This window comes from Notamacropus eugenii, chromosome 1 (assembly GCF_028372415.1).
Source record: "Notamacropus eugenii isolate mMacEug1 chromosome 1, mMacEug1.pri_v2, whole genome shotgun sequence".
NCBI classification, from domain to species: Eukaryota; Metazoa; Chordata; class Mammalia; order Diprotodontia; family Macropodidae; genus Notamacropus; species Notamacropus eugenii.
The window spans coordinates 725,514,649-725,537,020 of record NC_092872.1 but is presented as its reverse complement, the minus strand read 5'-3'; the positions used below and the strand labels follow the sequence as shown (position 1 = coordinate 725,537,020).

General features: G+C 42.6%; 2 protein-coding genes across 4 annotated transcripts in view; one reads left to right on the top strand and one right to left on the bottom strand.

Annotated features, from left to right (window-relative positions):
• Positions 1–6,962, top strand: part of KDM3A (lysine demethylase 3A) — a 77,904-nt gene extending 70,942 nt beyond the window's left edge. For all 3 annotated transcript variants that reach the window (XM_072636933.1, XM_072636931.1, XM_072636932.1), the window contains 3 exons: positions 623–799; positions 881–1,015; positions 6,272–6,962. In XM_072636933.1, the coding sequence (XP_072493034.1) occupies positions 623–799; positions 881–1,015; positions 6,272–6,352 (393 nt within the window). In that variant the 3' untranslated portion in view covers positions 6,353–6,962. The remainder of the gene's footprint in view (positions 1–622; positions 800–880; positions 1,016–6,271) is intronic.
• Positions 6,963–10,451: 3,489 nt separating this feature from the next.
• CHMP3 (charged multivesicular body protein 3) overlaps positions 10,452–22,372 on the bottom strand; it is a 37,534-nt gene continuing 25,613 nt past the window's right edge. The window contains exons 4-6 of the mRNA XM_072636936.1: positions 16,224–16,345; positions 11,085–11,199; positions 10,452–10,959 (exon numbers count right to left, since the gene is read on the bottom strand). Of these exons, the coding sequence (XP_072493037.1) occupies positions 10,811–10,959; positions 11,085–11,199; positions 16,224–16,345 (386 nt within the window). The 3' untranslated portion in view covers positions 10,452–10,810. The remainder of the gene's footprint in view (positions 10,960–11,084; positions 11,200–16,223; positions 16,346–22,372) is intronic.

The following is a 22,372-nucleotide window of genomic DNA, read 5'->3' as shown; positions in this document are numbered from 1 at the left end:
TGTCTTTCTGACAAACCAGACAGTACCTTCTGCCACTATGTGTGTATCTTCTCTCCCCACCCCCGGCCCCCAGGGGCCTCATGGAAACAGTCTGGTTGAGAATCCTTCCCTGGGGGAGATCCACAGTGGCTGCAGTCCGACTCCTTAGAGGAAGCCATGCTTGGACCACAGTTAAACCAGACTCCTCATTTTGAAGGACACGGAGGAGAAATCATAGTGGACAGAAGTCAAACTGTTTTGCTTTTCTTGTCCTTTTAGAGCATTAAGTTTTGGATAAACCTTGTCCTGATCACAAGCCTAAGAAACGAAGTTTAAAGTGATCCATTCTATAAAGGGCTCTGTGTTGTTGTTAAGTACATTTGCAAGCTTTTAGGTATTGCCATTCCGTGAAACCAGACTGACCCGTTTCCTTTTAATTTATTGAACAAAATGAAGTGTGTGATTGATACAAAGCACCAGTAGTCAAGATCCATTTCCCTACATCCCAGGCCAATAAGATAAGGGAAGGCTTTACTTAAATCAGAGTGTGGATCTCATTGATTTTAAATGTTTGGATTTGGTTTTGGAGAATATTGCTTATGGTCAGGTATTTTGTTGAAAGGTATTCTGTTCTGTGTTCCAGGTCTCAGAAGAACAAGGTCAAGAAAACCCTGCTGATCATGACCCTATTCATGACCAGAGCTGGTACTTGGACCGCCCGCTCAGAAGACGTCTTCATCAGGAGTATGGCGTCCAGGGCTGGGCTATCGTGCAGTTTCTGGGGGATGTTGTCTTCATCCCAGCAGGTGCCCCACATCAGGCAAGGGCCAGCATGTCTTTGTGTCTGTGCTTTCTCTCTTGGCCTTTGACTTGGTGACTGACTTTCCTTGTTGTCCCTCAGGTTCATAACTTGTACAGTTGCATAAAAGTGGCAGAAGATTTTGTTTCTCCAGAGCATGTCAAACACTGCTTCTGGCTCACTCAGGAATTTCGCTATTTGTCTCAGACACACACTAACCATGAAGATAAGCTACAGGTAAATTTGTAAGATGGGGGATGCTTCAGACACGTTTGGCATGGGACCTAAACAGTCATTTGGGGTCTGTGAATGTAGCTTTGTTTTCCACTTAAGTTAAACTGTTATGTACAACCACAAGAACTCAGATAATCAAATTAATAATTAGCCATCAAGACCAAGATGATGGATAGTTACTGGGGACTCCTTACCTTATCCATTCTCATTCTTATATAGTGTTTTGTGGATTGGGAACTTAGGTAAAGGGAGTTGTGGCACTTGAGGTTCAGTAGTCCATTATCTCCTAGGATTTGAACCAGGAATGAGCTGGATTTATTTATTAGCTCAAGAATCTTCAAAGTTGGAAGGTAGCTTAGAGCACCTTCAGTCTAGCCTGTACGAGGTATCCACCATCACCTCTAGCATGTTTCTGTGAAATTATCTTGACATGGGGGCTTCACTCTGCACCCCTGCCCCTTCTGTTCCCACTTCTGCCCTTTGGGGCCCACAAAACAGGTCGATGACCTCTGCAGATCCTGTCCTTGGACTTCCCATTGTTCTTGCAGGCCTTTCTCCATCCTGGCCCACCCTTGACTGGGCGATCTCCAGCTTTTCAGTGTCACATTAAAATGCAGCATCCTAACCCAAACCTAGAGGGTTCATGTGTAGGCAGTCAGCCACAGTTCAAGCTCACACAAATTTGGGTAGGAGGAAACGTCCTCTTGCAATAATACCCTGGGTCTTACAGGTCAGCAGGGGATAAGAAATGCATTAAAAAATATTTGGAGGGACCAAGCCAGGCCATAATTTTTTTTATCCACACAGTATAGAAAAGAATTTTTATTTCATTTTACAATTTTTTCATCAATTGAAGGGCTTCATCTTTCTAGTTTTAACATAATTTTAAAGAAATGAATTACAGAAATGCAAAATGGAGTGGAATCTTAAGGTGAGAGTGGAATTGGAACAGGTTGCTCTGAATGAAACAGCACAAGCTAAGGTGTGGAGTCAGGTAGACACAGTATGTTTGCTAGAGGAGGGCAAGGTCGTATTTCCTGAAATTGGTGAGGGCCTTAAACATCAACCCAAGGAATCTGAATTTTACTCCTTGGCTAATGAGGAGCCACTAATGTTTTGAACAGGAGAGGAAATAGACCAGGTGTGTGCGTCAGGAAGCTGATTCTGTCAGTGTGTTGAGGATGGATGGGAGGTTCAAGCTGAAGAACTCAGACCCATGATCACGGTCCATTTCTGGTGGTGATGTAAGCCCTGTAAGCTTAACAGGACCTGGAAATAAAGGGGAGACATAGGAAGTAGGTATGATTTGTTAACTGCTTGGCTTTTCCAGACTTTTCTTGTAGATAGATTCAGGAGATAGTCATGAAGGTTTTTTAAGTATGGAGAGACCTGGACATGTTAGAGAGCAGGGAATGGATTGAGGAGAATCTGCTGACACAGTCGGGGTCGAGGGTACAGAGCTTCCCCTTCTTCTCATTGAAGTCCTGGAGTAAAGGAGAAAGAGAACCAGTGGGGCCACTCTAGAATCTTAACACTTCAGAGACCATCTCTGCCTCTTGATCCACTCTTTCCTCTCCCTACAAGTGTACCATGAGTGGTCTGATTGGACCTATGCTCATTCTGCTCCTAGATAGCAGTAGTAGCCTAGTAGGTAGGGAGGTGCTGTAAAGCCCGAATGTCTGGGGGGGGCAGGTCACTCGGGGGGCTCATTCTGCCAGTGAAATATGTACCAGTGAAATGACAGGCCCTCCCCCATACCCTGTCTTAATCATCAAGAAAACTTGCTTTCTGGGGCCAGGTAGGCAAAGTTCAGTCGTTTTCTCCTGTTTATAAAAATTATGACATAAATAACAATGATGTCTTCCCAAGTTCTCTTCTCTAGGCTTATGGCCTCCCTTTCTTCCACTGGTATGAAAATATTACATGTAGAACTTCACCCCAGGCTGTGTGAGAGGCGAACACTAAGGTCTGTGCCCAGCTCCGTAAAGAGAGCAAGAGCTGAGGCAAGCCATGTCGGGAGCAAGGACAAGCACATTGTGGAGCAGCAAGGGCCTCTTCCCAGCCGTTACCGTTCTCTAGCCTGGCCATGTGGCATCACTGGCATCGCTGGCCATCCTGGGAGGAGCCACATGCTGTGGTAGTGGATTGGCACCTTGAGCAGCTCCAGGCTTGGGCACTGGTCATGTGCCTCAGTATGGCTGAGGCAGGGCTTGAACCCAGGGCTTCCTAACTCCAAGGCCATTTGTTGTCCACTGTTCCCTTCTGTCTCATTATTTATTGAGTAATGAAAATACTTTCCAACTGGACGTCCATAGGAATCACATTCCAGCCATCAGGAAGCTCAGCTCCTCTCTCTCCAGACAATGTCCCTCTTATGGCCAAGGGCCCCCAGATTTCTAGTCACTCACTTCCAGAATCTCAGCATCTTCCTTGACTCCTCACTTGCCCTCGGCCTCAGCAGTTGCCAAATCTTGTCTTTTCTACCTCCCTAGCCCCTCTTGCCTTCCCCTTCTCTCTACCCCCAGAGCCCTAGACCAGGCCCTCATCACTTTGTGCCTGGATTAGTATGATGATACCCTCATTGGTCTTCTGCTTCACGTGGCCACTTGTGATATTTTGCTCCTGTTTTGGAGGGTCACAGACAGGACTTTAACCTTTCATAACTTGTCTCCACTCTGCCCATACTTTTTCCCCTTGGTGCAGTATGTGCTCTTCAGCTCCATATCCCATGCCCCCTTTACCTCTGCTATTTAGAATCCCAGCTTCCCTGCCCCCCCCCCCCCCCCCCATCTGATCCTTCAGCTGCTCTTCCCCCAACCCCCCAATCTCATACAGAGGCCTAAGGAGAAAGACAAGAATTAGGCTCAGAGGGAGAGTCAGGTGAAAGGCTGGTAGAGGAAGGAAGCAGCCTCCAATTCTGGTCAGCCTCCACCACCTGGCTGACCCTGGGAACAGAAGCCATTCTGGTTTCAGGTTCCCAGCATGGAGTTTTGAGTTCTTGGGCCAGGTGCTTTACCCTGGGTATGTCTCACTTTCCTTACTTGGACTGAGTGGTACCCAGCTCCCTCCTCTGAAGCCTCCCATCTGTGTTGACAGTTGGTATGATCATCACCTTTCTGGCAGGAGATGAGTCCTCTGGTGGACTCAGGTTTATCATTGCTGTACTCAGAGTTCTAAAGTTTTTCAAAGCTTTGTTTTTTTTTTTTTTTAAATAATGGTCATTTTCCAATTCTGTCCACTTAACTCTGCTTCAGTACCTAGAGATTTTCCTATTTTTTTCTGTGTTCATTTCATCATCCTGAATAGGTTGGTGTGACCACCTTAGTTTAGCATTTTTTGGCTACTACAAAAAGCTGCTTCAAACATTTCTCCTCAGTATGGGTCCTTTCTTTGCTCACAGTGGTGTCACCGGGTCCAAAGGCATGCACATTGCAAACTTCTCTCTAGAATGGCTGCCCCACCCATAGTGCCTGGCCATCTGACAACTTGCCAGACCTCATAGTGGGAGTTGCCACTCTCAAGAAACTTCCACTCTTTCAGGAGATAAAGAACTTGGCAGAGAAGCAAAGATGCCAAGGCACAGAGAGAATGGGGAGGGTCAGGAGAAACAGCTCACAGGCCATTTGGACTGAACTAGAGCATGAATGTGCAAGGGGGCAGCAGTGTGTGGAATCAGATGGGGAAGGGCTTTAAAATTGGCATTCATTCTGCAGGCCAGAGGGTTATTACGGCTTCTCAAGCATGGGGATCGCAGTCAGACTTGAGCTTTGGGGGCATCTGTTTGGCAGCCCCAGGGAGGATGGATTGGAGGGAGGCTGACTCCCCAACCATAGCATGATCACCTCTTTGTGGCTGGGCTGGGCACAGGGCTTTCACAAACAGAGCAGGGACTCCATGGTGCATTCTCCTCATCTCCAGTTCTATTAGTTTGGTATATAAGCTATTTCTTTGTTTCACATCATCAGGGACCATGAAATTATTTTGAAAACCAAACTTTGAAATACTTAGTACTGTCATGTCACAAGCTGAAATAGAACATAATTCCCAAGTCACCAAACTGAGGCTAAAAATCCCAGCCACATTGGGAACTAGGGGAAAAGTACAGGTGGGGAAGGAAGGAAGCAGAGCATCGTAGGAAGGAGACAGTATACTGTGAATGTGATAAAGGTGGAAAATATTTATTATGGCTGTCAGGTGCCCCTGAGACAGAACACCTGCACAGCCAGACTTGTTGCCTCTGATTTATGCAGTATGTTTGTGGAAAACCATTCCCTAAGAAGTGAGCTCCCTTAGCTTAGGCTGTCTTTGTTTTTATCAGTTTTTAAAAATACCAGTAGGGGGGGATAAGATTAAAGAATGTAGCTTCCTGTCACTCAGGAGAAGAAAGTGTGTGTGTGCATGAGCACGCACGCACACACTGAAATCTGTTGCTGATCTTTAAGTGCCTGTGACACATCATACATCTAACAGATTTTATTAAGCTGATCTTGGGAACCATGACCTAGAACAAAAACAAATAGGAACCAAGAGAAGACTGTTGTCCTTAATTTAACATAGAGAATTAACATGCTGGAAGTGAATCCCTAATTGTTCCCAAAGGCTTGCTGAGGCCCAGAAAACTCAGCGCTTTGTGGAGGTCACAGCCGGGGCAGCAGGTGACAGTGACAGTGCCTGATGATCCTGCGTGTGTCACAGACAGCTGCTTGATGCACTTCACTTCCTGGGCCTCAGGAGCGAGCGAGGATGAAGTGTTTTCTAGCTTCACCTTTAAAATGTATGTCCTCTTGTTTTTAAATGCGTGTGCCTTCACTATTAGAGAATCAGATTGCAGAGTGCTGAAAAATGGTTCGATGTTTTGTATTAGTGGGAGGCAAGGAAACCCTTCTGTCCACTTTAGGTGACAGAACTGGTCATTGTTCTCTAGCAGGAGTTTTGAGGGGAACGAAGCGCCTCTCGCTGTCTCACTGAGCCTGCTGTCCTCGAAGGCCCAGGACCTTTCCAGAGCACCTGTCTATCCACACCTCCCCTCACTATTTAGGAAGTTGGGTTTTTTTGGAAGGAGGGGTATTTTTTCCAAGTATGAGACTTACCATCAGGATCTGTTGGGATCTTGACTTAGTAGTTACTTCCAGCTTTTGTCACCTGCAAATCGTTTGTTTTGAGGTTCTTTGACCCTTTAAATTCAGACTTGAGCCAAAAAGTGGATGGAAATGTTTTTTATTACAGTGAGTGGCTCTTAACTTGCTATTTGTTGTTCAGGTGAAGAATGTGATCTACCATGCAGTGAAAGATGCGGTCGCAATATTAAAAGCCAACGAGTCTGGCTACAGCAAACCTTAGAATCCAGAACCTAACTGGAACTGAACTACTGGCAGCTGTTGGGAGTCGGCCTTCTGAATTTCTGTGGGCTTGGAATTCACGTTACCTCATCCTCCTTTTTAAGTAGTGCCTGACTGAGAAGGTACTTTGTCTAATGTACATTTCTAGTGTTTACAAACACTCGCTGTGTATATGTAGTGACTATTCACTGATCCCTTGGCATCCTCAAATTGGGACTCACCTGCTACAGAGTTTTAAACCAAACTGTCAGAAGATTACCTCTTATTGAGCTCTGGAAACCACCTACAACTGGGCCCCACCTGTCTGTCCAGCCCACTGTCAAAATGGATTTGTAACTACTGTTAGAAATCTTTCTGGGGGGGAGGGGAATGTATTTTGTTTTTATGAATGTTTGGGGATTTTCCCCCAGAGTCCAGAGGAAGAGCCAGGAACACAGTGGCTGATGCGGTTCTTAATGCATTACCATAGGACTTGCATTAAGCAACAATAAAAAAAAATCTACTGTACAATTCATGGGATTAACCATCTTTAAGCAAATGAAATCTAATTTAATTGAGGCTTTGCTAATTTCTAAGTGTTAAGCATTTTACATTAAACAATATTCATTTAATACTTAGTGCTGTCGTCTCTGGGCGATAAAACTGTTCCATCTTTGTCTAGTCACCGTCTCATCAAATAAGGAAGAGCATACACATCAGACTCTGATGCTTTGGTTAGTCATAGAGGTGTAACCAGTGCTTCATGGAGTCCAGGTTCAGCCTCCTGGACAGGTGTTAAGCAGGCAGGTAGAACTGAAGTGACACAGCCTGACAAAAGAAGCTATTTCTAGAGATGACTCATCGCTCTGAGCTCACTTAACATGCTACCCACAGCTTAACTTTTTTTTAACTATAACTATTAATGAAAGGAACTTGATGATAGAAACAAACACAACTGGCTCGGTCTCTGGACTTTGGAGAACAGGGTTATGACAAGCACAGGTGATTTGTAAATGTTATTTAGTGAGATTCCCAACTGCCTGTTCTCCCAGAAGATGAGTCCAAGAAAATGAGCCAACTGAGAAAAAAAAAAAAATCTTCATTTTTGTCCAGTACTTAGAGAGCCTGACTTGTATTAATTACCACAAGGATCCTTTGGTTAAATGTCAGTTTAACCAAAATACAACTAACTGATAGGATTTGCCTCTTAAAACTCAGATTAGTAAAAGAACAAATCTAGAGAGGACATCTGGCCAACCTCTTCCCCCTCATTTTACAACTGAGTCCTAAGAACGTGAACTAACCTAAGGTCACACAGTAAATAGAGGGTGCAGAGCTGAGGATGATAAAGGAATTCAAAGCATTTTATTCTGGGAACATGATGCTAACTTGATCCTATTTAGAAACTGAATCCTACCTACTCAAACATAGAAATAGCAAATGGAAAAAATACATGGAAAGCCTTTTGTAGATGGAGAGAGACAACTTCAAAAATGTTATCTTGTGCCAACTAGTGGGGAGGGGGGAGCCAAGATGGATACCCAAGTGTGATGCTTACATACCACCCTACTTCCCGAGAAGCCCCAGCACCATCATCCTAGTCCTCCAAAGAAAACCATTGTAGTAAGTATTTGTACGAATACCGTGTAACTATAATTGTCCTAGCTGGAGTTAATGTGGAACATTTGAGCATTTTCTGTCTCAGAGCTACATTTTTAAAAGCTGCATGGCCTATGAGATAAGAGGGCCCAATTAGCCCAAATGTAGATATTGTTATTTGGGAGGTAAAGGAAGGCTTATCTTAAGATCAGTTCCTTTAAGCAATTGTTTCTATTGGATTGTAAAAATCTGATATTCTGTGCAAGTCTTTAGGAGGAAACAACCAAAAAGATGTGTGTGTATATATTAACTAGCATTTATATAGCACATAAGGGATGCCAAGCACTGTACAAATCTCATTTATCCTTACAATAATGCTTGGAGGTAGCTGCTGTTTATCCCTATTTTAAAGATGAAGAAACTGAAACCAGCAGAAGTTAAGTGGCTTGCCCAAGGTCCCACTTCTACTTGGGTTTTCTTGAGGCAGATTTGGTGCCTCTCTGGGGCTCATCCATAGCACCTTTCGATGCCACACATACGTATACATATACATAAACACATGGCATTGAGGGAGTGCTGTGGATCATCCCTATCACCTTTGCAAAAGGGAAAGGTCCCTTTGGCTTCAGGAATGGGGGAAAAATAAACAGGATTAAAAAGGAGAGACTGAGAACACAGCTTACATGGGGTGGGGAGTTCTGAACAGCTGGAGTAGGGCTCAAGCCAACTGGGTGTGTGTCCACTCTTCTTCCACATCAAGATGACCCAGGTTGTATATGGGACAGGTCAGAGTTCTGCCCATCTTGCAAGGAGAGACATAGGGCTGCCTGACCCAGGCAGAATGCGGCACTGGGCTGGAACTGGGGGTGGTTCCTGTCACTGGGAAGAGCCCTATTCGGAGGCCTATGATTCATTGAGGCCAGCCAGGCCCCAGTGGCTTTCTGTCATGCATGGAATTCTCTCATTTCTGCCTCCTGTCTCAGATAAAATCCCCATCCCTTAGAGATCTCCAGTAATCCTACAAATACCTTGTTTGCACAATTGCCTGCATGCCTGTCTCCCTGCATGTGTCAGCTCCCTGAAAGTGGGCCTGGTTTTGTCTTTCTTTTACTGCCAGTGAGGGCATCCCAGTAGCCCTGGCACTCAGCAGGCAAGCCACCTCTCTGGGGGAGGGGGGCCAAGCTAAGAGAGGGTATGGCTGGGATGAGAAAAGAAAAGTCCTAAGCCTCAAGTTGCACACAGATGCAGAGTCCCAGACAGCCTTAAAGGCTAGCCCTGCCTCATTTAACAAATAAACCAAGACTCACACAGGTATCGCATCAGAAGCAGGATTGGAACCCAGAAAGTCCTTGCTCCAAGGCCTGCACTCTTCCCATTGTGCCTGCCTGGTCTCTTAGGAAGGTGCCTCCTATTAAAATGTCATTTGTTACTGTAAACCTTCATGGCTCCTGATAACGGGGCCTGCACATAAAACAGTTGGATAAATGAACCAGTCATAAGCCAAGTCAGCAGGTTTCCTTTGGAAGGTGGGGGCAGAAGAGAGGGTGGGGAACCCCTTGACCACTGTACATGGGTATTTCACCCTCATTCTGAGTTGCTCTAAGAAGACCAGAGGGAGTCTGACACCTTCAATTCTGAGAAATGCCCAGGCATGGTCAAAATGGGAGGTCACTAGCATGGCACCTTGGTTTCCAAGGGCTCAAACACAAGGTAACCCAGCCACGTCAAGAAGAAAAATGGAGCCTAACAAATCTGATTTCAGAGACTACAAGACTGGAGAGGGGACCTAAACACGCTGGCAAAATGCCTGGTCCCTAGTTTTGCCCTGGCTTAGTCGCTTTGAGGTGTGAAACCATATTCCACTTTGTAACAGTAAGGGAAGGGGCTTTTGGACCTGAGGGTCACGGGTTAGTGGGTCAGCCAGCAACTCCAGTGATGTACAAAACAAGCTGGTGGGAAGACAGTCAAGGATCCTGGGAAGCCTGGGTCTTCCTTATCTCTTCACGTACTAATAAACCAAATTCCTCCTGTGATTGATTTCTAGCTGTATTCTCAGAACTCTGTTCACAGTAGCTACTCAGAATGGATGACTGCATGTCACCTACCAGCTGGCGAGCCCATAAGGAAGCAATGACCAGCAGCAAGTGGAATTCTCTCCCTCTTCTGCTGGGGACTGCAGGCATGGCAGGGAGAGAATGCAAAGCAGAAGGCAAGCCACCTATCCCAGATCACTCAGTAAGTTCCAGTGAAACAGCAAAGCTCAGCTCACATGCTGCCTCATCTTTGGCCCCACCCACCCAGGTGCTAGGAAAGGAATGCTTCAGCAGGCACCTGAGGGTGTGGCAATCCCGCTGCCAGCTCCAGTAGGCACAACCAGACTGGGCTTCATTAGCAGCAGCAGGGGAGACCTCACAAGAACCAAACCTGTAGCCCAGCCTTCCCACAAGGCCATCACCTATAGGATAAACTGGCCTGAGGAAATAGCTTGGTGGCATTTAACAGAACAGAAGAGACCATGGGGCTAGGCTTAGAGCAGAAATTTATTAAAATCCATTTATAGTGTTTTTCAGAAAAATGTACAGAATACTTAACATTCAGGCAGCAGAATATTTAAAAGTGCTTTGTGGGAAAATTCTACCTGCTTCAAGGGATTTTTCTCCACTCTAAAACACTCTTACATCTGGAAATTAAACACTAACATGACAACAATCATCTCAGGTGAATTATCCCTTTTCACACCTGTGGCAGACCCATCCCCTCTGTAGGGAGTTCAAGAGAAATCAGTAGAAAGAACCTTCTGTAATGTGACAATGAATGCCAAAAGTATTTTACAGGAGACACGTAAGAAGTTCTTAGTCAGGGGTCCACCTCGCGTACCCACCTAGCTTCGGAGGGTGGCTAATCGGGACTGCATAGCTTCAAGATCGTCGTCCTCCTCTTCCTCCTCCACCTCGGCGGCAGCTGTCGCCCCTGCAGATTCTGGCTCTGGCAGAGCATCCGTAACTTTGCTGGGTGCTTTGCCTAAGGCCCCTGGAAAGGAAAGAGGTGGTGAAGGAAAAGGGAAAAAAAACCCTGGCCTGGGAACTAAATTAGGCCCAAGATGGCAGAAATGGGCAGTGGTCAGCAGGCTAAGCAAAGTCTCCACGGAGCCTTACCTGCTGTGATCTCAAAGAGAATCTTGTCAATCTCCATTTCTGCTTCTTCCTCCATTTCTTCCTGATCGTCCATGCTTTCAAAAGTGTCTTCCAACATCTCCTCTATGATCCCCGCCTAAATACCAAAGGAAGCATGTTTCTGACCTTCTTTGTCATAGATCTGCCCAACAGCTCAGGAGAAGGGTCCTGGCACTGAGTTCAAATAAAGTCTGGCTTATCCTGCTTCCCCTCTGGGGGGCTCGGTATCTTCACATATAAAATGAGATCCTTGAGACCACGGTAGTTCTTACATTCCATGGTCGCCTATACCACATATCACAAAGGGCCCAAAAAGAGAAGTGGTGTCCCACTGAGACTACATTTCATCTTACGTGCTAGTAATCTGATAGAAATCCACTGTTCCCATGTCTATCCCAACAAGCCCATATCAAGATATACCTGGTACCCTTTATAATCCTAATACTCAGCTTTTGTATAGCTCCTTAAGATTTGCAAAGAACTATATATTTTCTCATTTGATCCTCACAGAACTAGAAGGTAGGTGCTGTCTCCATTTTACAGATGCAAACGCTGAGGCTGAAAGAGTAGAAATGACTTGCCCAGGGCTGCACAGCCAAGAAATGAGGTATGAGTCAAAGTAGAGGAAGGCTGGAAGAAAAATGAGTCCCACCACAGAAAGCCATCCATGTGACAGAAGTGCTTCAAGATACCAACAGAGGAGAATGCAACAACTCCCAAACATCTAGAATCAAAGCCCATGTTCAACTACAATTTATAGAAGAGATGAAGAACTTTAAAATGTTTTTATAAAAAAAATTAGAATATTAGAGAAAAAAACTGGAAAAGGAAAGCTATGTAAGAAAGAATTGGAGAGTTAACTTAGGGATTAAAAAAAGGGAATTAAATTAACAGCTCGGCACACAAACCTTATCCAAGCAACAAACTCCTTGAAAATTAGAGTGAACCAAAGAGAAACCAATGACTCCAAGAGAAAAAGAAATATTAAAACAAAGTTAAAACTGAAAAAAAAAAAAAAAGAAAATGTAAGGTTACCTACTAGCAGAAACAAAATAACCTGAAAGATTAGGGAGAAAAAATTTTTTAAATCATTGGACTGCCTAGGGAAAACATTTAAATTAAGCCTGGGCATCACTTATCTTAAAAGTGGGTGTACATGCCAAGTCTAGACACTGGACTACAATCCTCTATGCACAATAAGCACCAGGAATACAAAAAAAAAAATGCAAGGGAACCATGTCCAAAAAGCTATAACAAGGTGCACACCCTTTGGCCCAGAAATATTGCTTTTAGGATTCTATCACAAAGACGTCACAAAAATGGGAAAAGGACCCACATGTACAAAAATATTGATAGCAGCTCTTTCTGTGGTGGCCAAGAACTGGAAATCGAGGGGATGCCCATCAACTGGGGAATGACTGAACAAGGTGTGGTATATGAATGTTATGGAATACTACTGTGCTATAAGAAATGATGAACAGGCAAACTTAGAAAACCTGGACAGACTTGAACTGATGCTGAGTGAAATGAGCAGAACCAGGAGAACACTGTACACAGTAAAAACCAGTGTGCAAGGACTATTTCTGCCAGACTTAGCCTTTCACAGCAATGCAAGGACCTAAATATTCCCAAAAGACTCATGATGCAAAATGCCATCCACATCCAGAAGAAAGAACTATGGAATCAGAACATAGAATGAAGCAGACTATTTTCTCTTTTGTTATGTTTTGGTTTGGTTTTTCTCATGGTTTCTCCCATTTGTTTTAATTCCTCTATGCAACATGACTAATGTGAAAATGTGTTTAATAAGAATGTATAAGATAGCATATAATCATATAAAACTGCATGCCATCTTGGGGAGGGAGCGGGGAGAGAGGGGGAGCAAATTTAAAACTTAAGGCAGTGATTGTTGAAAACTGAAAACAAATTAATTAAATTTTTCAAAAAAAAATGCAAGAGACAAGCCCTGCCCTCAAAGAGCTCAGTCTAATGAGGGAGACAACTGTGTGTGTGTGTGTGTGTGTGTGTGTTCATCCTTCACTGCCATCAGAGAAATGGTGACGTGACTTGCACTTGACTTTGTTTTTTTTGAGTGAGGGAGACAACAAAGACGACGGTACAGACGAGAGCTGTAAGACTGGGGAGAATCCACAGAGGGAAGGACTTGGTGTTAAGGGCTACAGGTGAAGGTGGGATTTGGGCTAAGCCTTAAAGGAAGCCAGAAGGCAAGTGGAAATAGAAGGGATTCACCAGTCACCTCCTAGCAACATTACAGCCCAAACCTAGAGCTTGCACATTAAAGTAAAAACAGTTCAAGCAGCCAAAATGCAAGAATTCAAAGCCTGAGGAACCACAGTTAGAACCACCACCATCATGAAGGAACAGACAGTCTGGATACAATGCTCCATAAAGGCAAAGGACAAACTTATCAGCAAAATTGAGGATTGTCTTACAGAGGAAAAAAAATTTTTCATCAAACAGAGGTCTTTCGAGCATTCCTGATGAAAAGACCAGAGCTATGGAGAAACTCTGAAGTTGAAACACAGAAGTGGAAAGATATATTAAAAAGATAAACATAAGGGAACACTGAGAAGGGACTAGACAAGGATAAGCTGCTTTCATCAAAATATGGAGAGATGACATGTCAGCTGGAAATCCTGTCATCAGCAGGGATCACAGAGGGAGTCTAGTTAGACAAGGCCTGTTAGGTCTTGATGATCTCAGAAGAGAAAGACAAGGGAGGAGGAAAGAAACTGAAAGGGAAAGAAAGGTTACAGAAAATGATCTCGCATAACCCATGTGTTCAAGTAGATGTGTATCCAAACAAGGAGGAAGAGGGAGAAGGAGCAGAAGATCTGCACTAGTCAGTGGAAGAAACAAAAACATACACGCACACACACACAGAGACAGACACAGACACACAGACACACACACAGACACACACACACACAGACACACACACACACAGACACACACACACAGACACACACACACACACACACACACACACACACACACACACACACACACACACACACACACACACACACACACACACACACACACACACACACACACACACACCCCCCCCCCCCCAGCAGATTAAGGGAGAAATTAGTGCTAAGGAAAACAACTTCTAACTTAAGGATGTACAAAAATATTTACAGCTCTTTTTGAGATGGCAAAGAATGGCCATCTGAGGGGTGAGGGAGTGCCTACCAGTTGGGGAATGGCTGAACAAGTTCTACATGTGATGGCATACTACTGGACAGATGCAAGAAATGATGATGATGATGATGCCATCCTTCTTGATCTCTCTCTCTCTGACTCTCCATGACTATCCTGAACCCTCTTTTCTCCTTTCTTCCAGTGATCTCATCAGCTCGCATGGACTGAATTGCAGACTGCCTTTCAGTTACTGGACAATGAATGTTCATGGACACCTTAAACTCAACACATCCAAAACACAACTCCTCCCCTTTCAGCCCAAACCCTTGCCTCTTCCCCACTTCCCTGTCATTGTCAAAAGCACCACCATCCATTCAGTCCCAGGCTCATGACCCGGGGGTCGTCCTTGACTCCTCATCTCTCCCCTCTCCCTATATCCAAGGTCTGTTGATGTCACATCCGACACATGTGACCTTCTCTCCTCTGACCCTGCCAGCCCTCACCTCACTGCAGGGCCATCGCAGCAGCTGCTGGGGGTCTCCCTGGCCGTGCCTCTCTCCACTGCTATCCATTCTGCCACTAAAGTGACTTTCCGAAGTGCTGGTCTGAACATGTCATTGACCCCACCCTTCAGTTAAACTTCTATGGTTCCTCTTCACCACCAGGACCAAATACAAATCCCCTCTGGTGATCAGAGCTCTGGAGGACTGAGCTCCACCCCTTGCCAGTCCCCACCAATCCAACTGCCTCCTGGCTGTTCCTCTAATGAGACTCTCCCATCTGCCAAATCTGGGCGTGGTCTCTGGCAGTCTCCAGTCCACCTAAAATCCCAACTGGAGGAAGCCATCCCCCATTCTCAATTCTAGTGCCTTCCTTCGTTATTTCCAGTTTATCATATATACATATACGTATATGTATGTATATAGCTTGTTTGGACATAGCTGTCTCCTCCATCAGACCATGAACTTGAGGACAGGGACTGTCTTTTGACTTGTTTTTATTCCAGCACAGGGCCTGGCACACAGTAGGTGCTTAACACTTACTGATCTGCTGATGACTGCAAAAAGGTTACACAATATTGGGATGTTCTTTGAACACAGACATTCTTATATTCACGTGTAAATGTTTGGTCCTGGAATTTTTCCTTCTGAAGTTCATTCACGACTTGTTCAACTTTTTTTCCTGATATTAGGTTATCTAAACAACCTAAACAGTCTGCTTCTTCTTGTGCTGATCTAGGTATTTTATATCTTTATTTATTTCCTCTAAGTTAATGGTTTTGTCAGCATATTTTGCCACTAAAACAGTTTCTAATAGTTTCCTTTATTGCCTCTTCAGCTGCTCCCAATTCGCCTTTGTCATTTTTGATATAACTAATTTGGTTTCCCCCTTTCTTTATAAAAATCATATGTATTTTTAAAGTATTTTTTCCTCCCAAAAACTCAGCTCCTACTTTTATTTTTGAATTCATGAATGCTTTCAATGTTTTAAATCTCTTAAATAATTTTCAGAATTTCTCCTTTGTTGCTAAGTTGAGAAGTTTTGATTGGTTGCTCACTTTTTTTTAGTTGTGTATCTAATTCATTGATTGATTATTTCTTCTGTTGATGACAGCATTCAGAGTTACAAAATTTCCCTTGGGAACTGATTTAGCTGCATTCCATAAGTTTTGGTATGCTGATTCATTAACCCAATTTTCACTGATGAAAATTTAAAACTGGTCATGTAATTTGTTCTAGCCCTCTCAGTTCCTAAGAAGTTATTTTAGATCTAAATTGGTGATCCTGTGAATCAAGCTTCACCTTTCCTTAACACATATCCCTAGATGTTTCCTGGCACTATGCCCATATTGATGTATCTATTTCTAGGACATCCCATGGAATTTCTCTCAAGATCATCCTGCAGTCTACAATGTAAAAAATCACTATGTGATTTTATAACCAAGCATCTCACCTTCATCATCTCTTTGGACAGATCCCTCATGGTTGCCTGGATCTCTGGGATCTTCACTAGGCTTTGCATGGCTCTCATCACTTCTGTACTCTTCTGTAAGGAGCCAGCCACTCGAAGGACAGCTGAAGGGGAAAGTGTTTTTGCCATGAGTGCTACAGCATACCTTGCCAAGGACAAATAAATCCAGTAATACAGGGGTGCAGCCAAACCTTAAGCACACTAATGGAAAGTCAAAGTTACTTCCACGTCTCTGGAGTAAGTCTGAGCCCTGAGGGGCCTTGATCAGAAGTCCCTGCTTGTTGTGTCCCAGAGTCATTCCCAAGGACATTGAGAGGAAGAGTACCTGCTCTTCCCCTCATGGTTGCTGTTCCTTTGTGACCTTTGTTCCCAGGGAACAGTTTCCTTCCTTTTTGCATTAAGGGAGAAGAATCAGTCAGTCAGTCAAGACAGAGAACTAGGAGAGAGCAGTGTCATGAAAACCTGGAAAGTAACCAAGTTACAGGCTACAGAGAGGTCAGGAAGGAGGATGAATGAGAAAAAAGTCAGTGGATTTGGCAATTAAGAGACTATCAGTAACTCTGCAGAGAGAAGTTCCAGCGGAATGATGATGTTGGAAACCAGACTATACGGTTTAGAAGCCAGTGAGAGGAAAGGAAATGAAAAGGGGAGGTTGTGAGCACTGATGAAATACAGGATAGTGTCTATGACAATAAAAAAGAGGGCTGGAAGAGGGATGGGTTTGGGATGAAAGTCTACATAATGAGATCTGTAACACTAATCACAACCATTTGGGTCTGTTCATGCGGTGAGACTCTCTCTGTCCTTTCCCAAAGGAGGAGGTGCAGCTTTGACAAGTCACTGCCTAGAGTGTAGAGCCAGGTCTTCAGGAGCCTTGCCAAAGCCACATGGGGATGGGGGAAGGTGCGAGTGTGCTGGACAGCAGCTGGAGGTGCCCCAGGTGACTAGGTAGCTGAAATCTAAGTTCCAAGGGACATATACCCAACTCAGAAAGAAGCTAGGAAAAGATAGAAAGGTGGTAGAATGGGGGATAAAGTGGGTCCAGAAGACGTGTGGCTGTATTAGAGACAAGCCCCATTACTGGCCATTACCAGGAGTGGGATTCAACTAGATTTCCATCCTCAGATTGATTGATCAAACACTCTTTAGAGTCAGGCCACAAACTGCAAGGCAAAGTCTGCATCTTGCAGACTATTGCCTTAAAGTATACCGTTTCTTCTCAAAAAAAGGATAAAGAAGCAAAACCTCTCTCTAGCCACTAAATTTAAAAATCCTTTGAAAATTAAAATAACTGTAGACTATGTTACTGTGACATAAGAAGGATGCTGATATTAATATAATAAAGTTTCTATTGATAAAGGGGGGAGGAAATAGAACAATAAATCACATAAATATAAAATTATTAATAAGAACAAGAAAAAACATGAAGACAAACATTTAGGTAAATACAGAACAATCTGCATTTATTAATTATAGAGTGCTAGCAGATTTTAAATAAGTCTATTGATAGAAGTAAGAGAAGGAAGATTTGGTAAGAGAGAAAAGAAAAAGGAACAAAAGACATAAAGATCTACCATTAAATGTAAAAGCATCTCATTTCATAGTTTTTTAGCCAAGATGGGAGAATTTAGTCCTTAAAAATGTGTACTTCATAACATCAACAGCCTGTGATCTAACTGGTGCGGGCACTGCTCCCACCACTGCCCATCACGGTCTCTGCTTAGACTCAATAAAGAGTTTCAAGAGTCCCTGTGGCAAAAAAACCTAGTATCATTCTACAATGGATTTTCACAAATGACAAGTACCAAGATATATCTGAATTAAATCAAATACTAGAAAATTTTAATTAACAGAATCAAGTTAACATTTCTATAGTGTTTTATAAGGTTTGTGAAATGCTTTACAAATGTTATCTCCTTTGATCTTCACCTGCAAGCTAGGTGCAATTATGCCCATTTTACAGATGAGGACACTGAAGCAACAGAGGTTAAGTGTGGCCACAATTTACACAGCTAGTAAGTATCTGAGACTGAATTTGAACACAGATCTTCCTGACTCCAGGTCCAGCACTCTCATCCCACTGTGCCATCTAGAAGCCTGTTGGATGTTTTCCCCTCCAAAACACATAACTTTTTCTTAAAAGTTCTTATTATCCTAGAGAAAACAACACTTGTGTTCACAGACAATATGCTGGTACTTCACAGATTACCACAGTGAAGCAGAGAGACAGGCAGCCCGCACACTTCAGGGAGACTAAGGCTACTAAACCCCATAATTAAGCAAGGAAAAAGACACTGAAGGAACACTGGGGACACGTGATTTGCCAGCAATGAGACCAAACACTAGGATTGAAATAAGGAAGGCAAGTGCCAAGTGGCAAATATCTTGCCACTGAATACGTGAGAAAGAAAAGGGAAAAAAGACTGAGCATTTAACCAGAGGATTAGAGTAGAAAGTCAACAAAATATCTTGAACTTTACATAAGATTTAAACGATAAAAAAGAAGAAATAAAATACAAACAGAAAGCTGAGTAGCTACAAGAATGACCACGACTAATGTGTTCTCCTCAGTGTTGACCTGGCGGGGGTGGGGGTGGGGGGTGGTGGTAACTTGAATGATTTATGCAAAAACACCTGAGTAACAAGCGGAAGAGACAAGATTAAAACCCAGGCCTGAGACTCGACTCTAAGACCAACATATCTTACGAAGGTTGTTGGCACATGAAAGGGAACATACGGACTTCCTGCCCAGTCTAACCAGGACTGTATGGGAGCAAAGAAAAAGAAGCAATAATTTTCAGGGCTAAAGAACAACAGCAAAGAAACCGTTTTCATCCTTATAAATCATTACGGGCAAGATTAAAAAATGAGACTGAAAATTTCTTCAGAAATCTCATTTGCTAAAAATTGGTGAATTAGCTATAAAAGAATTAAATAGCCTGAGAGAAATTGAAGAAATCAAGACAATCAAACAGCGCAAACAAACCCTCAGCAGTCAGAGGATCGAACCGTCCCAAGCCCATTCAGAAATAATAATTCCAAGTGTCTTTGAAAGTTCTGAAAGTATTTTTAAGACAAAAAATATCTTTGCACATTTTGAAAGAAAAATAGAATACAGAGATGATAATGATTCTAAACTAAAATCCTAATACAAAAGAAAATTACTGCCCCATATTCCTAATGCATATGGATAACTCAAAACAAAACATTAAAATATGAAAAACTTTCACAGATTATATTAACGTATACAAAAATAAATTCAATTAGGGAGCAGATAAATGTAATTTGGGAATCTGCACAATGCTTTCAATAATCAGAGGGCTGCATAGGTGAGCGGACAGGCTGCCAGGCCTACAGTCAGAAAGACTCATCTTGAATTCAAATTCAGCCTCAAACACTCACTAGCTGGGTGATCCTGGGCAAGTCATTTCACCCTATTTGCCTGTTTCTTCATCTGTAAAATGAACTGGAGAAAGAAATGGCAAACCACTCCAGTATCTTTGTCAGGAAAACCCCAAAGCGGGTTACAAAGAGTTGGACACAACTGAAATGACTGAATTCAATGATCAGAAGCTTTTATATATTACAACAGCCATTTCTGAATATCTGAACAGAAGCCTCAGCAACAAGAGTGAAAGTCTGCACAAAGCACATGCACCTCTGAGCCTCCCAACACCCAATCCTGTGGGCTCAGGCTGCTTGCTCACATGCTGTGAGAGTCTGGGCACATTACTTCCCCCACCCCCACCCACCGCAACACCCAGCTCCCCACACTTGTTTGTGTGCTGTTTCCTCCATTTTGCCCTCCTTTGTATCCCCAGCATTTACCCCAACGCTTGGCATATCATTGGTCCATCGTTAGCACTAAATAAATGCTTTCTGATGAGTCACAGGTGCTGACCTGAATCAAGCAGGAGATTCTTCAGGAGTCTAGTCCCTATTCTTATCCATCCATATGTACTTGTTTCCACATTTAGAGTATAAGCTCCTGGAGAACTTTGTCACTGGATCATGAGTACCTTACTCAGTGCCCAGAATACAGCAGGTACTTACTAAGTACTTACTGAATGGCTGTTAGGCCGATGACTCCTTGTGGTAGATAACTAGCCCGAGAGTCACTCCTGATCACTGATGTTCTAAACTGACTATTCCAGCAGTATCTCAAACTCATTAGCTTTCTTTCTCCTCCAATCTACACTCTTCAGACTTTACCCCAAGGGCACCGCCATGCCGCCCTTGTAGTCACCCACGTACACAACTTCAGAGTCATCCAAGAAGTTGCCAAACCTTGTCAGTTACAGCCTTGAATCATTACTGGTTTCTAATCCTTCCCCCCCTCACTTGGTCGTTATGCCCCTCTACTGTAAGAGCCACTAACCATCAGAATACTTGAATCATCTCCAAATGAAATTAAGAATCCCAATTAAATATTGAAAGAAAAAGGGGGTTGATTATACAACCAACAAAGATGAAATAAAAGCAATTATTAGGAGCTATTATGCCCAACTATTTGCCAACAAAACTGGCAATCTTAATGAAACGGATGAATATTTACAAAAATGAAAATTGCCCCAATTAACAGAAGAGGAAACAGAATACTTAAATAACGCTATCTTAGAAAAAAAAAATTGAACAAATGATAAATGAGCTCCCTAAGAAAAAAAAAAACAAAACCAGGACCAGAGGGATTACAAGAAAATTCTACCATACATTTAAAGAACAATTGATTCCATTGCTAAACTATCTGAAAAAACAAAGGCGAAGGAGTCCAAAGAAACTCTTTCTATGACAAAAATACAGTTTTGCTACCTAAACCAAGGAGCAAAAAGAAAAAAAAAACTATAGACCAATTTCCCTAATGAATATCAATGCAAAAATGTAAATAAAATATTAAGAAGGCAATTACAATATATGACAAAGATGATACACTTTGACAGGCCAGATTCATATAAAAAATGCAGAGCTGGTTCAATGTTAGGAAAACTATAAGCGTAACTAACTACATCAACAAAAAAACAACAAAGATTATAATATTACCTCAAGAGATGCAGAAAAAGCTTTTCACAAAATACAACATTCATTCCCATTAAAAACACTAGAAAGCATAGGAATAAGTGGAATTTTTTTAAAAAATAGGGATATCTATCTAAAGCCAAGAGCAAATATTATCTGTAATGGAAATAAACTAGAAGCCTTCCCAATAAAATCAGGGGTGAAGCAAGGATGTCCATTATCATCATTATTATTCAATATACTAGAACTGCTAGCTATAGCAATAAGACAATAAAAATAGGCAATAAGGAAACAAAACTAACACTTTTCAGAAGATATGATGGTATACTTTGAGAACCCTAGACATTCAACTAAATACTAGTCGAAACAATAACTTCAGCAAAGTTTCAGGATATAAAAATAAATCCACATAAATCTCCATTTTTACATATTACCAACAAAACACAGTAGAAAGAGACAGAAATAGAAATTCTATTCAAAACAGCTGCAAACAACATGAAATACTTGGGAGTCTCCCTGCCAAGACAAAGAAACTATATGAACACAATTACAAAATAGTTTTCACACAAATAAAGACCAATGCAAATAACCGGAGAAATATTAATTGCTCAAAGGCAAGTCAAGCTAAAATAATAAAAATGATAATACTATTTAATTTACTTAATTAATATCATACCAATCAAACTACCAAAGAGTTACTTTTTGGAGCTAGAAAAAAATAACAAAATTCATCTTGAGGAACAAATATCAAGAGAATCAATGAAAAAAATGAGAAAGCAGGCCTGGCAGTACAAGATCTCCAACTATACTGCAAAGCTATAATCAAAACAATGTGGTACTAGATAACAAATAGAGTGGTTGATCAATGGAACAGATTATGTACCTAATATAACAGGAGCAAATGATCTCAGCAACCTAGTATCTGATAAACCCAAAGATCCCAACTAATGACCCAAGAACTCATTTATGTGACAAGAACTGCTAGGACAACTGGAAAGCAGTCTGGTAGAAACTAGGCAGGGACCAACATCTCACACCACATATCAAGATAAACTCAAAATGGGTACTTGATTTCGATATGAAGGGTGACATCACAAGCAAATTAGTGGAACATGGAA